This window comes from Loa loa, assembly GCF_000183805.2.
Source record: "Loa loa unplaced genomic scaffold supercont3.106, whole genome shotgun sequence".
NCBI classification, from domain to species: domain Eukaryota; kingdom Metazoa; phylum Nematoda; class Chromadorea; order Rhabditida; family Onchocercidae; genus Loa; species Loa loa.
Window position 1 is genome coordinate 116,804 of NW_018108286.1, and position 16,165 is coordinate 132,968.

Sequence of the window (16,165 nt, forward strand, 5' to 3'; positions counted from 1 at the left end):
TTTTAGGGGATGGATCCGACATCACTCGGATTTGTGGCTGTAATTGCTGTTTTGATTATTATAATTTCAATTATTGTCTTTAAGATGTATCCAAAGGAAACCGATTTTGAAAAGGTATATCTTTATTAGCATCTATTCGTTTTTATCCGATGCATTGATATCTGTGAAATATAAGAGGGAAATTGATTTGGGCATTTTTTGCGATGTTTTGCTTTGTTGAAGATAAAGGAACAAGTATTCAGGATGTAGTGGTGTATGGTACGTTTATTATCACTGGTTGATTCTGCACTATTTTTTTTTCTGGTTCTTTTTTTCTTGTTTTTTTTGTTTTTTTTTTTTTTGTAGGCTTATGGCGAAAATGCTCTACGATTGCTCACTGAAGATCGTGCGAATAAGACAAAAAGCGCAAAAAACAAAAATAAAGGGAAGAATGGTGATAAGAAAAGAGATTTAGGAGCAGAAGAAAAACAGAATCGAAATGAAGTAAGTAATTAAGTGGGCTAAATTGTCTGCTGCTATTTTATATTGGAAAGGTAATGTTGTTTTCCGCTGTGATTCATGCGGTTAAAATACTGCAAAACGTTTGTCAGATTAAACTTCCCTTAACAAAATATTCTATGCCACAAGTCTTGCATAAATGCTCCAGGTTAATAACTTGCACATGAACAACAGTTCGTACAATTCTTTATCTCTCCAATTTACAAACTTATGTGGAGTCTTGTAGGTCTTTATGTTACTGCGGTTTACGATACTAATATAATAGGAAAGTATCGCATGTAATAATAATTTTAATGCTATCATATACAAGGAGAGCTGCATTGCGGATGTCAGATTTCTCTTTCGGCATTATTCATTTTTTTACGGTGTCCTCGAATTTAGTCCGGCATAGGGTTTCAATAACGCATAAAAGTTTTTATTTTGTGGTACTTAAATTTGGAAATAAGACTTTGCGTTCAGAAAATTTTGGGAACATCATGTTAAACTCGCAGTGCAAACGCTATATAATTTTATGGAAAATTTAGTGGAAAAGCAGTTTTTTTCTGACTTCATTTCCAGAAACCTGCAAATGGTGATTTACATTATATTCCGTTATCGACGAATGGTCACTGTGGAACCGAAGGATGGAATGGTACGAATAATGGTGAAGTTGATGGAAAGCCGAATCATAAGAAACTCAAGGGCAAACAGCTGGTGGCTGGTCTGTTTATTTTTCATATTTTTCATTTTTTATTTCTGCTATTTATTGAAGCTGATAACAGTGTCGAACTCGAAATTTAAATCTTTACTTTCAGTTGATTTTATGAGTTCTTTTATGACATTACATCATTATAACATAATTCTCACAGGAAAGCTATTTGAATACAGTTGTCCGATTGCTGTTCACAAACTGTTAGTTAGCATGACTCAACTACATTTTTGGAGTCGGCCGCCCATAAACTTTTTTGAAAGAATTGTTATACCATTCAACATTTTTTCCTAATATTTTTACTTATAAAATTATTTCCAGAAATCATGCAACATACAGAATCGGCGAAAGATGAGAAAGTTGCTGTTGCCAAAAACATGGAAGGTTTATCAGGGCAGCGAGTTGTTGCCGAGAAGCTGAATGATGAGCCGGAGGTGGTACCTTCTGCAAGGATTCTTCACGATGAAAATAAGGGAAGTGATGGTTAGTGTTTCTTAAAATCTTTCATAATACCTTATGCACGTCTAATTATATGATCCTTCAACATTATTATTTTTTGCAATAAAATTGCTTAGCGTTTAGTATTAATAATTGTGATTTTGCGAAGTGATGTGTCGTCTATAAGTAAATCGATTTTCGAAAATTAACTGCTATCTGCTGATCTTTATCATTTTCCGTTTATCTACATATTTTATGAAGTAAGGAACAATATCTTCGGAACTAATTTTTTATCCATAAGAAGTTTTTCTCATTCAAAATCAAAATTTAGTTCATAAATTGAATACAAAAATTTAAAGTTGGCGAACGAAAAGGGAAGAAAAAAAATCGTGTGCGACGAAATAAAGAATATTTACGGGAAATCACGAAGGGAGAAGTCAGGGTGACGGAAGAAATAGTCCCAGCTATGGACGTTATACCACCTCTCGAAAGTGAGCAGGAAAAGCTGGAAAAACCGAAATCAAAAAAACGTTAGCGAAAGATTCATTGTAGTGATATTGTTAATATTTCTAACAGTCAAAAAGGGTTGAATGGTAATTCACTGTGCATGAAATTCCTGATATCACCTCTTCATATTCCTAATTTATGATAACTTGTAAACAGGACATTGGGATTTCCTTTTTTTTCCAGCAAACCCATTAAAAGATATCAATGCGAACAAACTTCAAGCACGTTTGAATGCTATCGCAGAGCTTGAGCCAGAGTATGTCACATTCCTCACGAATTATATCAACAATGTGAATACGCAGGTTACTTGACTAGTTTGCTTTTTTTTTTTTGCTAACACGACGTGAGTTTCAGTGACAGTGTTGGTTATCGGTTACTGAAACTGCGTAGCACTAGTGGTAGTTAACAATCACCTTCATTAAATAAACTCGATTGTATTGAACAATTAGGGTTTTATTGCCCGATTTATTAATGTAATTAAATTTTTCTTTAATGTTTTGGATTTCAGAGAGCCAAATTAGATGGTGAAATTGCTCTGATGAGGAAACAAATTGCTGACAAAGATCGTCTCGTCTTATATTGCACCAATAAACTCACCACAGCCGAACAGAAGGATTCAGAAATTGCTATGCTTCAGTTAGTGCTTAGAATAATTAAATAAAATTATTCTGTTCTATATAATTCTATTACATGAAATAGTTTCTATATATTCTATATAATATTTGTAGAAATCTCGTTCTGTTCTATCTATTCTATTCTATAGAATGATCTCGTTATCTATGAAATTATATGTTGGTAGGACGACCTCTTAGGATAGTAATTTTCCAATCGGTAGTAATCATAATGATATTAGTAGCTATTTCTTAATTCCAAATTTCCCGTTTACTAAATAATTGCCCATTGATTTTCCAATCAGTGAAGGCTAGGAAACTAAAAATTCTCCTTATTCATTCAGTTTTTCATTTATCGAATGGTTAGTTGATAATTGGCTAACCATCATCTTGAGTATTGGCTAAAGGTGAGAGTATATGTCACAGTTTTCTTTTTTGCTAGGAAAACGTTAGCTGAAGAAAAGAGGAAGTACAAAATGTTTGAGCAAACAGTGTGCGCTCAATTGAGTAATAATGCGCAGGAGAAGTCGTACTTACAGCGAAAATACGATCAGGTACAGCTTTTTATCTTATCCACGTTTTCCAAGAGGCAGGGTGTTCATCATTTAATGATGCATAATTTAATTTTGATGTACTGATGTGAAATGCGTTCCAAGGCCTCGAATATTGTTAGGCTGAAAATTTGGATGTTACTTTTTTCTTCATCAATGAATATTGCATAAATAAAACGAGTCTGTAAATTTCGCTTTCATCTTTCTCTCAGTTGCAAGGAGAATTTGGTGCACTCAGGGAAGAAATGAAAAAGGCGCAATCTGTTATACACTCGGCGCCACCACCCATTGATACCAAACCTTATCAGCAACAAATTGACCGACTGAAAGCTGTATGTTTTAATTCTTTTTGAATTTCGATTCTAATTCTGTTTATTTGTTCGACTACAAGAAAACCATTTGTCCACTCTTTTATTTTTTCAATTGTTCATTTGGTTGAATGGGAGTTCTTATGAATAAGTCTTAATGATTAGATATTTTGTCGTAGGATATACATAACTGGGTTGAAAGTAGATATTAACCGAAAATGAGAATAAGTGTCACAATTTCTCTTTCAGAGTAGTGCGTTTAGTTGAGCAGTGATACACAGCTATAATATTTCAGTTCTCAAACAGGATGTTTTTTACTTGCGACAGTTGCTATTTGGTACATTTTAGCTGAAAGAGTGTACTTTGTACAAAAGCTATGTAATAATGGTTGTGAATGTACTAAATAGGTTATCTTTATTTTCAGGAATTAACGTCGAGCAAAAATCGTTGTTCGCAGCAGGAACTGGAGTTAAATCAACGATTACAAGCACTGCAGCAAATAAGGAAGGAGTTACAGGTAGGGTTGATGCATGTATTTTAGAGCTATTTTACATATGATCCAAATGAGGAAAGCGTCAAATGGAAAGTACGACAATATAACGAGATAAATGACGGTTCAAATTCTGTCATTGTTCCGCTGTTGGTTTCGTTATTATTCTTGTAGTTCAGTGATATATCAACGTTCTCTTAAATCTGGAAATAGTAGTTAATCCAGTTTTGGTTCATGGGCTTTCTGTATTCAGAAGATTTTAGGAAATAATTATTTTTTTTATTCGATTCTTCTTGATCTTTTGCCACTTTCCCATCACAGCTAGTATTCTGTTCCGGTTTGTTATTGGCTAGATTTTGATATTTTTGCTTAAATTGATTGTAAACAGTTTCCTCTGTTTTTTCTAGAATCAAGATTGTCAGATAGAACATTTGAGCAAAACGAACGCTTTACTCGAGAAACGTTTACAAGAGGTGGAAGGCAATGCGGTAAAGTTATTTGGATTGCTATGAATTATATCACAACAGAAAGTTAGAATCAAACCGAAGATTAAATGAAGCAAAAATTGAATTTTCGAACTGATAATTATAGGATATCTTGCATGTTAATTTCTTAATATGCTTGATATACATTTTTATTGTCGAATTTCTTATCACTTAAAGGTAACAATAATAAGGGGCGATTCGAACAGAAATATTTTCATATTTTATTCGTCTCTTATTCAGAAAGCAGAACGTGATACGCTGGAGAAGAAACTGCAAAACACGATGAAAGTGGCAGAAGAGTTAAGCGTAGTGACTTCCGAGATTCGGGACGAAATGTTGCAACATAGAGGGAATGCCGAAACAGCGGTTCAGGAACGAGAAAAGGTGAATTTCGTGATCATTTCTATTACGATATTGGTAATTGAAATTTTTTTTTAATATTTGTCCACCTTTGAATGCTTTTTTTTACCAAAAACTTGTTTTCTCTCCTTTTTCGATGTTTAGTTTTTAGGACTCCAATTAATCCCACCAATTTAGAGTAAGTGGCAAAGTCTGAAATATCCCGTTAATATTATAAAAGAATCTGGTAGAAATAAAAGGATAAGAGAAGGTATGGAAAAATTCGAAAGGCTAGACTATTAGGAGAAAACATATGGTGACGCTTTTGCGTTGTAAATAATGTTTGAAAGAATATTAGCTTTTCCATATTCTAGCATTGCGAGCAAATTCATATTTTAAATGCACAACTTATGGATGCCAATCGAGAACGCGTGAGGTATTTGAATGATTGTGCTGTATACAGCAAAAAATTGACCGAAATGGAAACTGCGAACGCTGAGGTAAAAGAGCTGATTACTTTTGTTACTTGTGTTCATTTTATGTAAAGTTTTGCTCAACCGATTAGTAAAATTTTAGTTTTTGTAATTAACCAGTGATAATCTGATGTTCCCCATAGTGCATGCTTTTTTCATCAACCAGAATGTGCATGTTACATGTATTCGTAAATGCCATGAGCAAATTATTCAACAGCAGTGCTCAAACTGTGATCTACCCTTATCGACTCCTTCTTCCTTGGTTAAGCATAATTTTGATGACATTATTACAGTTAAGCGAGCAACTGAAAGTGCTGCAGAACACAAGTGCAACAAGTGATGCAAATTGTAGTGAGTTAACGAAGGAAGTTGAAAAATATCGAAAACAGCTTGTTGATATTATGGAAGCGCATGATAAGGTAGTTTTGATATCCTCGAATTTTCTGATTTAATATGATTATTCTTCCGCCTGTACTGTTTCATCGTGAAAATACTATGCGAAAGATCATAAGTATCAGCTGAATTTACATTTCGGAATATGTAATTCCAGAATATGGCATCTCTTTTTTCAGGATGTTGCCAAGCTAAAAAATCAACTAGAATGTGTCCAGGAAGAGAAGGAAAAGTATGTTAAGCAAATGTCTGTCGAGTCAGTAATTTCTCCTTTCATTTAAGATGTCAACAACTATGTTTTCTAAGCAGATGTCTATGAGGAAGCAATTTCTCCTTCCATTTAAGATATCACTAGTTACCGGAGTACCCATTAGATTAGCTTGTTAAAAATAAGATACCATAGTGTTTTATAATTAGCTACCGTGAAACTTCAAAGGATTGAAAATTGTTGTATCTTAATCGCCATCTTTTTCAGCATTTCTAAGGAAGCAGTTGAAGTTGCAAAATGCCGTAAAGAATTAAACGAATTTAAGATTGAGTACGACAAAAAATTGAACCGTATTGTCTCTTTGGAAGAGGAAGTTGCAAAATATAAGGAAATTGAAATAAAAAGGTTAGGAAAAATTTTTTTGAGTCAGCAGGGTTGACTCAAATTGTTGATTTCAAACTGAATAATTTATTAGAGACCTTAGGTGAGTGATTTAGGTTTAGAATCATTGCATGAGAAAAGTGATTACATTGCTTCTTTGGGTGATTAATCCCCAAATATTTTCTATTTTTTTAGCATTGTGATTTCAGGTGGGAGTACTTATTCGAACAAGGTTCACATATTTATATAGGAATGTACAGTTGATTATATTATCTGGTATTTCACTTAATATGGGCAAGATTAGAATGTTCGAATCCATTTTTTCTATTATAATTTGAATTCATTCTCATTATGCTATAAGTGGAAATGTTTTACAGAAAAACGATGGTGCCTTCTCCTGATAATAATGGCACAGACGTGAATGAAAAAGTAAGTAGTTTCGATTTTTTTTTCACATTTTTGTAAATCTATTCTCGTTAATCCTAAAGTGCACAACAAGAAACATTTTAATAACGATGTCGAGAATTTTATGAATTAAGGTAAAGTTGGAGAAATAATCTACTTTGATCAGAACATCTATATGAAATAGATCGAGGAACCCATAGGATGCGCAAATCAATAATTCAATGCAATAGATCATTTCAGCAGAATTCTTTTATTTCTTTGCATACATTTTCTTCAATCGCCAAAACTTGATATCTAAGAATGAGTTGATGAAATATTGACATAGCTCTTGTTTTACTTCATTATTCTTTGCAGATATCTCTATTTTTTCACTACATTTTTATTTCAAAATAGGTAGTTTTTGGTACTGAAATATGTAATATGGTTTTTATCGTTGAAATCGTTTCTCATTTAAATGAAACTGAGGTGCTCTCTATTTTCCTGTTTTCGTTTTTCTTTTTGACTTGTATTTCTGGGTCGTCATGGTACAATTGCTCCAAAAGGCATTTATGCAGTAATATCATGTGTTAGTACCTACGAGGAAAGTTGGGTCTAATTTCTTTTCTACTTTTTATCCGTAAAATCTGAACAATGCTTGAGACAATTAACTGTTAATAAGATGAGCAACATCTCCTCTAACTTACAGCAAAAGTATTAAATATATTGTCCGATATAGTTTGTGCACTTCTTATGATCTGTTTAGATTGACATCCATAACTGCAACGTGTTCTAGGAGGATCTAGGAGGATAACTGTTCTTTTATCCTTTATCCTTATTAAGAATATATCAATAAATATATCTGTATTCCCTTTCCTTTTTTCTTTTTCTTCCATTTAGAATTTAGGTAAAAAGAAAAGGATAAGAATTGTTTTCTGTAGATACCGATAAACTGCTTCAGGTTAAGGCTCATATTTTAAAAAATTCGATTTTTAAAATTTCATCAATTAGACACAAGTCCATTTCTAAACTTTCTCAAGCAACATAGTACGCTTACTGCGAATTTCTTCGTTTACAGATGATGAAGCACAGAGTCCAGTCGGCTGCAAAAGATGATGTAGTTTGCGGTAATAATGTTAATTTAGAGGTCACCAGACTGAAAAGGCAAAATGAGGTTAGTGATTGAAATTCAGTAATCACGTCAACACGATTCTATAGATAAATTCGACATATCGAGCTATATTTCATGTTCTGAACTACCTTCTATTATGTACTACCTACATACAGCTGCCTAGAAAGGTAACTGTATTGTAACCTTTCTTCCTCCTTGTTTGATGTACTACAGGAACCACTGCTGAAAACTGATTCAACCCAGCAAATACATGGGAAGAGAAAAAATATTTTCACAAAAAAAATATTTTAAAATGAAAGGAAACAAATGCAGGAGGAAATATAGTAATCAAATTATGCATTACATTTGGGTTAAGCCCTGTTTGATTCAGTTGTCCCAAGATAGATTTGTCGGGGTTACACTTCCAATGGGACATAATTTACCCCATTAGTATTTTGAAAAAATGCATTTGACATAGTGGAGAGTTTCTTCCATGCAAATTAATTTAGAATTCTTATCGAGTAATATAACATCTTTTGCAGGAGTTACGTAAGGCAAATTATAAGGTTGTAGAAATTTCGCAGCAACAGGAAGCCATTTTCAAGAAGCACTTGGAAGAACTGAAGGTGAATTTCGAGCTAATGAAGTAGTTCTGATTTGATTATAAACCGCGGGAAAGATGGGAGAGGAACAAGACTTCGAAACTTTGAAGAGTCAGTGGAATTCCTGAAAATCATACGAAATTACTCCGGAAATTTATGGTTTTATTTCATCACATAGTTTGAGTTGATTGACGTAAAATATTTTTTTTGCAGAAAAAGTATGAGGTAGAGCTTCAACAGTATTGTTGCAAGGTATTCGAGACGCTGTGTGCAATTGCACCGCCGAATATAAAATTGCCGAATCTATCGAATATTTATGATATGGATCAGTTCTGCAAATGGTTAAAGAATGTCGAAAATGTGGTACAGAAGAGCGAAAATGTGCAGGTTGGGGGAATTAACGATGATTTTTCAGAGATTTGTGATTTTATTGGTCAAATAGTTTGAATTGCAGAAGACTTGAGAGACGTACTATTATTGCTTGCTGGCCAGTGGTTAAGTAGATAGACTAATCCTGTTAGCTCAGATATTAATCATTGGTTGCAATTTATCGTTGGATGTTAGGCTATTGAAAGTTTTTTGGTCTGTTTATGGAGAAAATAAATTCACTTATATGATGCATTTAAGCAGTTCAATAAGAATGAAGACGATGAGAGCGGAAATAAGGTGGATTTGACGAAAGTTGCAGAGCTGGAGGCAAGTAATCGAAGGTATCGAGCAGCACTTGCTAGTCTTGTGAGTTTTCATTGCGAACATCGGAATGTAATTAGCGATGCTATAAGTAGCTCGTTGATTTTTAATAAGAGACTAGGAAGGCATTACCTGATTTTCAAGTAAATTTTTAATTTATCGTGTTCATTAAGATGTGTAGTATTCAAAAAAAAAAAGAAAAAAAACCTGCAGTCGACTTTTGCATCGACTTTTGCAGTCTTCTCACATTGATACAATCGAGCAAGAAGCCATTTCGAAGGAGAAAATATATCTTAGTGAAATTTCATGCTTACGACATGAAGTAAACGAGGTTTGTTCCACTTTTCAAATATTTTTTCAAATCTTTTTTCCGAAATTTGGTAAAGTGAAGGAATTGAACAATGTGCTGAGTGATGAAGCACTCAATCATGCTTCATTACTCAACATATTATCTTAATTTTAAAAGATTTCCGTGTAATACTAATCGCACGTTTGGTCCTTTATTTTTTTCCCCATTTTTTCCGTTTTCCTATTTTTATTGTTTTATTGTTTATTGCTTTCATTAATTACAGCATGCTTCAAAACCTTTTGCTTGCTTTAATAAAGTAATAATGTACAAAACAATAGTGCATTCACTGAAAAAGTCTGGAATGAATTACATATTTTATCGGCATAATTGGCGATGATAGCCATTTTTGATATTAAGATATGGTTTTTTTTGCAGTCATAATAAAATATGACTTCGGGGATACCTCAAACCGTCCTTCTAATCCAGTTCCTGACACTGAAATGGTAATTTTAGTGATTCTTCCAATGGATGGACTATTTTTATGGTGGAATGTGTGTTTGTAAGCCTTCTAGCTTCTTTTTACCAATCACTTTCACGTTGCAGCAACTCAAAAAGCGACTAGAAAATGAGCATAAACGAAAGTTGGAGCTTATTTCTCAAGCATCCAAACTTTGTGAAATAATAAATGGGTCGCAAAAATATGGTAATGGCGGAGCCGAACCAACTGTGAAAAGTGAAAATGCATATGATTTTGGCGGTGCTAATCATATTTAGAAAGGAAATCATACAAAAGTGGTAAGGGGAAGTTATGGTGAATTTGGCGGAAAAGTTTGTCCTTCATTTTTTTTCTTTTTAGATGTTAACTTTTAATGTTTTGGTATATGTCAACTCTTATTTTCACTTTTAATTTTAATCTTTCCGCTTTTCATAAATGCTTTCCTTTTTCTTTTTTTATTTATTCTTACCGAATTTTTAGGTTTGGTAATGTATGCATGCTCGATATTCGTGTTCTTTAACCGGATGATTCCTACTATACGATTTCCTTGATTGCTTTGCTTCCATAAACTGTGATTAAATACCATTCTGCGTCCGTTTTGGTTAAAAGTTTGATTCTAATATAACTTCAAGGCCAATATACATGTATATATATATATATATATATAATGTTTAAAAAGGGAAATCATACAAGAGTGGTAAGGAAGAGTTATGATGAATTGATAAAACACTATATAAACCATTAACTGACGGTTCCCAAACGAATAAATCTGCTACAATCAAATAGCGCATACATTATATCTTGGTTTCACTTCAATATATCTTTTTCTGCCATATGCAAATGGATTTAGCACGTGTACAAGAGAGCACAAAGTTAGCCTTTTTGGACATTATTACATTCCGGTCATTTTACTTTACGGCTTTATCTTTGCTTTTTTTACCAGAGTTTTAAAAAAGGTTCTATCTATTCTCTCGTTCTACTACCCAATTATTACACGACGAACATTGCATGTGCCTACCAGTTACAAATGTAATAAGCACTAACATATGACATATGAATATTTGTTTGCTGCTATCTGTACGTGTGTTTGTTTTTGTTCATTTGTTTATATGCATGTATATTGCTATTCCTACTTCCCTTTCTGTTTTTCTTCATTTTCAGCTAACTTCTAACAGTGCTTATTATTAAATCTTATAAGTAATGGAAAATGAGGAGAATGTATACATTGGTAATGTTCTGAATTGAAAATGAAGGTAAAGATGGAAGAGGAAGTACTCAAATTCATGCATTTCGACGATAAGCTTTTGCAGATAGCAAGTCAATTATAATAATTTAAAGTCGGAAAAAAGAAATGAAATATTCGATGCTGCATTAATGAGCAGTTGAAGGGTACCTAATTGGAGAATATGAGACATTTTTTGAATGTCATACAGGCGACAGATTTTTGTTAGATTCTTCCTCGTTTTACAAATTTAAGCCAATTTTTTTGTTTCATACAAGATAAACTGTCCTAAAACAAGAATTACTATTCATTTATTACTCATTTGTTTCATTTGTTTCATTCATTTTTTCATCTGTTATTCATAGCTATTCATTTGTTCAAAGCAGTCAAATTGAAATTAACATTTGGCATATCAGTTAGAATGTTAGATTTTCCACAAATTGATACTGATTGAATTTTATGTTGAACGCAAAAGTTAACTAATTTTTGCATCGTTAGCTTGACCGTGTAAAACGAAATTACAGATAAAAGTTGTTGGACAATTTTAACAATTCGATGCAATCGCTGTTGATGATGAACTTGAAAACTGTTGGTAGCCGAAAGTGGAAAAATTCATTTAGCATTGGTTGGATGTGGACAAAGAAGTTTCGGGTAATTTGAAACAAGGAAACGGAAACTTTGTTTCTTTCCTTCCTCTCTCTCTCTCTCTCTCTCTTTCTCTTTCTTTCTTTATGGTCAAAAAAATTAGACTGATGAAAAACTGAGCAAACTGAGTAAAGGCAGAGTTAACATTTAACATTGAAAACATTTTCTGCTTTTTTTTAGACAATATTTTCTCAATTTTTTAAATTTTTAATAAGGGAGAGAGATGTTAAAATTAGCGCACAAAATGGACAAATGATGGAGTGTTTAAGAGATGTATTCATGATTCCACTGCTAGGGTGATAAGGTCTGGTTAGGTCTGATGAATTATTCATATATTTATGATTAATTGCGTTTTCCAAATAAATCACTTACGTATTTTTATAATTCCTACTTTTCTGTAAATCTTTTCAGGTATATATTTAAACAAAACTTTTTTCTTTCATTTGAAATTCAGCATTCTGTCTTCGTTGATGTTTTTATAGATTGTTGTTATTGTGTTGCTTGATTGTTCTACTAGTTGAAATTGTTTTGGGAGATTTCTTTTCATTTCTTTTTTAGTTAAGATAGAATCATTTATGCAAAATAACTTCACTTTATGCATTATTGACCCAAATTTCAAGAACAAAAACAATTCTGTACGGTAAAAGGAAAGTTTTATCTATCCCTATGAATGTGTTCCTTTCTTTTTTCCTTTTTTCTTCTGTTACAATTGTTTGAATTGGGAATAAGCAAAGACATTCTGCACAAACTACTCCTCCACGTATCACTTTCTCCATTAATAGGAGTTTATTTGTTGCAACTTTTAATTTATTTTTATTTTTTCCTTTTGAAATTATTAAAGTGTTTTTTTTTTGTGAAAATATACTACTTCTACAGTATTACTTGTTAAGTTTGAAATCAACATACCATTCTTTATTCTTTTATTCTGTGGTATACTATTTGATTCATATATTAAGATGAAAATAATCATCAGATCTATAACAAATAGAAGTAGAAATTTGATGATTTCTAATATCAAAGTAGTAAACATTCGTTTTTGTTTTTGTTTTATTTTTAATTCCCATGCACGTTACTCTTTCTGCTTTTCTTTTTTTTCCATTCAAATTTTTATTCATTCTACTTCTGGTTGTGTTTGTTGATTCTTTCTATTTTTGTTGTTATGCTACGCATATATGCATGTAAGTGATTAATTTCGCATGCATGCATACATGCATATACATTTTGCAAATATAAGGAAGTACAGATTTTATGCATATTTGGAATTTTATGGATTTTGAATGATATTATGCATATTTAAAGATGCGAAAAAAAGTTAAAGATAAATTATAGCCTATATGAATATAGGCATATTATGAACTTAACTATATTCATAGGTCAATTACATAACAGTTACTTCCTTTTTTTTCTCATATTTTCCCTTCCATTTTTATCACATCTAATTTTATCAATTAGAATGGTTTATTTTTACAGTAGCATTTCATTGCTTTGAATAAAACTTAGAATATGTCGAAATTTTGCATATCATCGTAAATAGGAAATAGATTATCTTCTGGAGCTTAGACGATAGTCTCCACTTACAATACCTTTTTCCTTTACTAGAAAATTTTGATCAATTTATTGATTTTTCTGATCAGTTTCTAGAAGAGGGAATAGATCGTCTTCTGGAGATCAGACGACAGTGCACTTACAATACCTTTTTCCCTTACTAGAAAATTTTGATCAATTTATTGATTTTTCTGATCAATTTACAGCGCTGTCCAGTGATCTAAAAGTTTCGAATAAAAAGATGTAAGCAATTAATTGACATTTTCTGAAAAAAAAAAGTAATTAAAGACAAAGTGCAATATTCACATATAACAGATAACAGGTAAACATTCGTGTCATTTCAATTTCTTACTTTTGTTGTCCTTTGACATATATGACCAAGTGACAAGCTTTTCTTATGCAATTCTTTGTATCATGAATAATACCATTGAAAAAAGTATGAAGAAATGAAAGTATGGAATCGACTTTTTCAACTTTTTGTCCAGTACAAGTATAATGAAATTTTAAAACTACGATATAAGAATTAATCAATAAATTGATTGGATCATTTTATCGTATTGTCGTAGTTGAGAGGGAAAAAAGAAAGGATGAAAGCTTGTAAGAATTAATTAATGAATTTTAATATTTTCAATAGTTAAGACAACTTTCCGCAAATCATTCATTCATAATTCAAAGTAATCGATGATGTTGTTTGATGTAACGGAAAAATTCAAAATGATTCGAACTATATGTCATTCTGACTTTTTCAATTTTCCGTTCTTTTTTTTTTTTTGCTTCATAAATCGAGCATCAATGCTTTTAAACGAAGTTTCTCAATATTTGATTAAATTTGAATTTATTAATTGAATAAAGTGATTTGATGATGGTGTTGTTAATGCTGTTGATGATGCTGGCGATGATGATGATGATAATGATGGGAACAATTCTTCTCATACAAATTCAATAAATAATTAAAAACCTAACAGGACAAAGATTTGAAAAAAAAAAAAAGGAAAACTGTGATAAAATAAATAGACGAGAATAATATAAGCTCATAGGATAACATTTTAATAACAAGTAACAATTAAAAAATGATTCAAGTAGGATGAGAAATTGAATAAAAATTTCAAACTAAGCATTAATTAATTAGCTAAATATTTTCCTCAAATAATGAAATAACAAACATACCTAGCTGTTTTGCTTTTTTTTTTTTAATCTGAAATTTATACTGTAGATGAAGGAACTTCTCTTGCGTTATCATCCACTCTCAAATGTAAAAAGTTTTTTTTTCCTCCCCTTCATAACCCGCAATGATATGACTTTTCAATTAATATATGAATTCGCAAATGAAATTTTAATTTTAATTAATTTATCATATGACTGTGAAAATTTTCCTTACAATTTTGAAAGCTATGTAATGTGGTATGTCATCAATATAAGTTAACATATATACAGTATTTCAAATGTTTGTAAAATGTGGGAAATATTTTTTCTTTTTTTCATATATCATTGATTTTAAATTGATTTTAATTTCTTGCCGATATGAAGTTTTCACTTATAAAAACTTCAAATTTTAGCATTCTTCAAATTTTATTATTGAAAAATTTTTATATTTCTAATAATTGTATAGTTTGTCATTGTCATGAGATAGCATATATGAGATATTTCAAATCATATGATGGTGGAAAATTTTCCGCATTCCAGGTATTCATGCATCATCCTCTTACAAATCATATAATGGTGAAAATTTTTTCCGCATTCCGGATATTCATGCATCATCCTTTTACAAATCATATAATGGTGAAAAATTTTTCCGCATTCCGGACATCCGTATATCGTTCTCTTGCAAATCATATAATGATGGAAATTTTTCCACATTTCGGGCATTCATGAATCGCCCTCTCGCAAATCGTATGATATGTCGTAAATCATGCATCGTTACATATGTCGTAATTTTTCGACATATGTTGTATATTGTTTTGATTATTAACCTTACCATACATTGGATCAATCGTATCAGCGACAGATATGATATGTAAAATGAATGTTTTTTTTTCCTTCCTCAATTGATTGTATTATCATTTAGGTAAAAATAATCTTGATGATAAATAATGATCAAAATGTGTTCTGTATCATTAAATAGTATAAAATGAATTGAAATGAAAATATATCGATTTAATTTAATTTATACAAAGTTTGTAAATGGGATCTATTTAAATTTTAGATATCGCTTAATTAGTTTGGTTGAATGCTGCATGAAATCATTATCAGTTTCATCAATTCTCTTGCCGGATTAAATTCAAATAAAATTTAAATTGCCCTAAACTTTCTTTCGAAATATTACACGAAATTTAATTAAATTATATTTGTTCAACAATCTACAATGTGATCAAGAAAAGAACAAACCTTCGTTTTTATAATAAAATGTTAAAAGATTGATAGGAAAAAGTTAGAAATGATTAACAATAATAATAACTTATTAGTTTGAAAGAGATGAAACTTTACGACAGGTAAATCACAAAGGTAAACCATTTGTACTGTCATAATAATATACATTGAATTAATTGTTTGAAAATAATTGCTTTTTTTTTGATTTCTACCTCAGAAAAAATCGATAAAATCGATCAGTATTGCATGTTGATACAATTGCAGAAATAAAAAAAAAGGAAAAATGAGAAAATCTGGACTTTTGCGCCATTTAATTTATCAACATGATATACACTGAAAGCAAAAGTTCAATAAACTTCCAAGCTATTTTATTTCAACCTTTATTAAATTTATCTTTCATAAAATTTAACTTTATCTCAATTTGCATAAATTTAACAAAACAAATTT

At 31.3% G+C, this 16,165-nt stretch overlaps 2 protein-coding genes across 2 annotated transcripts; both read left to right on the forward strand.

Annotated features, from left to right (window-relative positions):
* Nucleotides 1-10,535, forward strand: LOAG_05915 (hypothetical protein). The gene is made up of 24 exons (XM_020447010.1): nt 1-114; nt 346-483; nt 1,057-1,198; nt 1,508-1,669; nt 1,984-2,154; nt 2,315-2,433; nt 2,640-2,767; nt 3,185-3,296; nt 3,506-3,625; nt 4,026-4,118; nt 4,499-4,579; nt 4,817-4,960; nt 5,290-5,415; nt 5,682-5,807; nt 5,961-6,013; nt 6,257-6,394; nt 6,748-6,799; nt 7,830-7,925; nt 8,405-8,488; nt 8,678-8,851; nt 9,092-9,199; nt 9,393-9,485; nt 10,047-10,238; nt 10,420-10,535. Exons 1-23 carry the CDS (start codon nt 10-12, stop codon nt 10,215-10,217), a joined length of 2,736 nt encoding a protein of 911 aa, XP_020302715.1. The 5' UTR covers nt 1-9; the 3' UTR covers nt 10,218-10,238; nt 10,420-10,535.
* Nucleotides 10,536-14,564: 4,029 nt separating this feature from the next.
* On the forward strand, nt 14,565-15,369 carry LOAG_05920 (hypothetical protein; the record flags this gene model as incomplete). The annotated part of the gene is made up of 2 exons (XM_003141453.1): nt 14,565-14,610; nt 15,035-15,369. The coding sequence occupies 2 exons, from the start codon at nt 14,565-14,567 to the stop codon at nt 15,367-15,369; spliced, it is 381 nt and encodes a 126-aa protein (XP_003141501.1).
* Between the last annotated feature and the right edge of the window lie 796 nt (nt 15,370-16,165).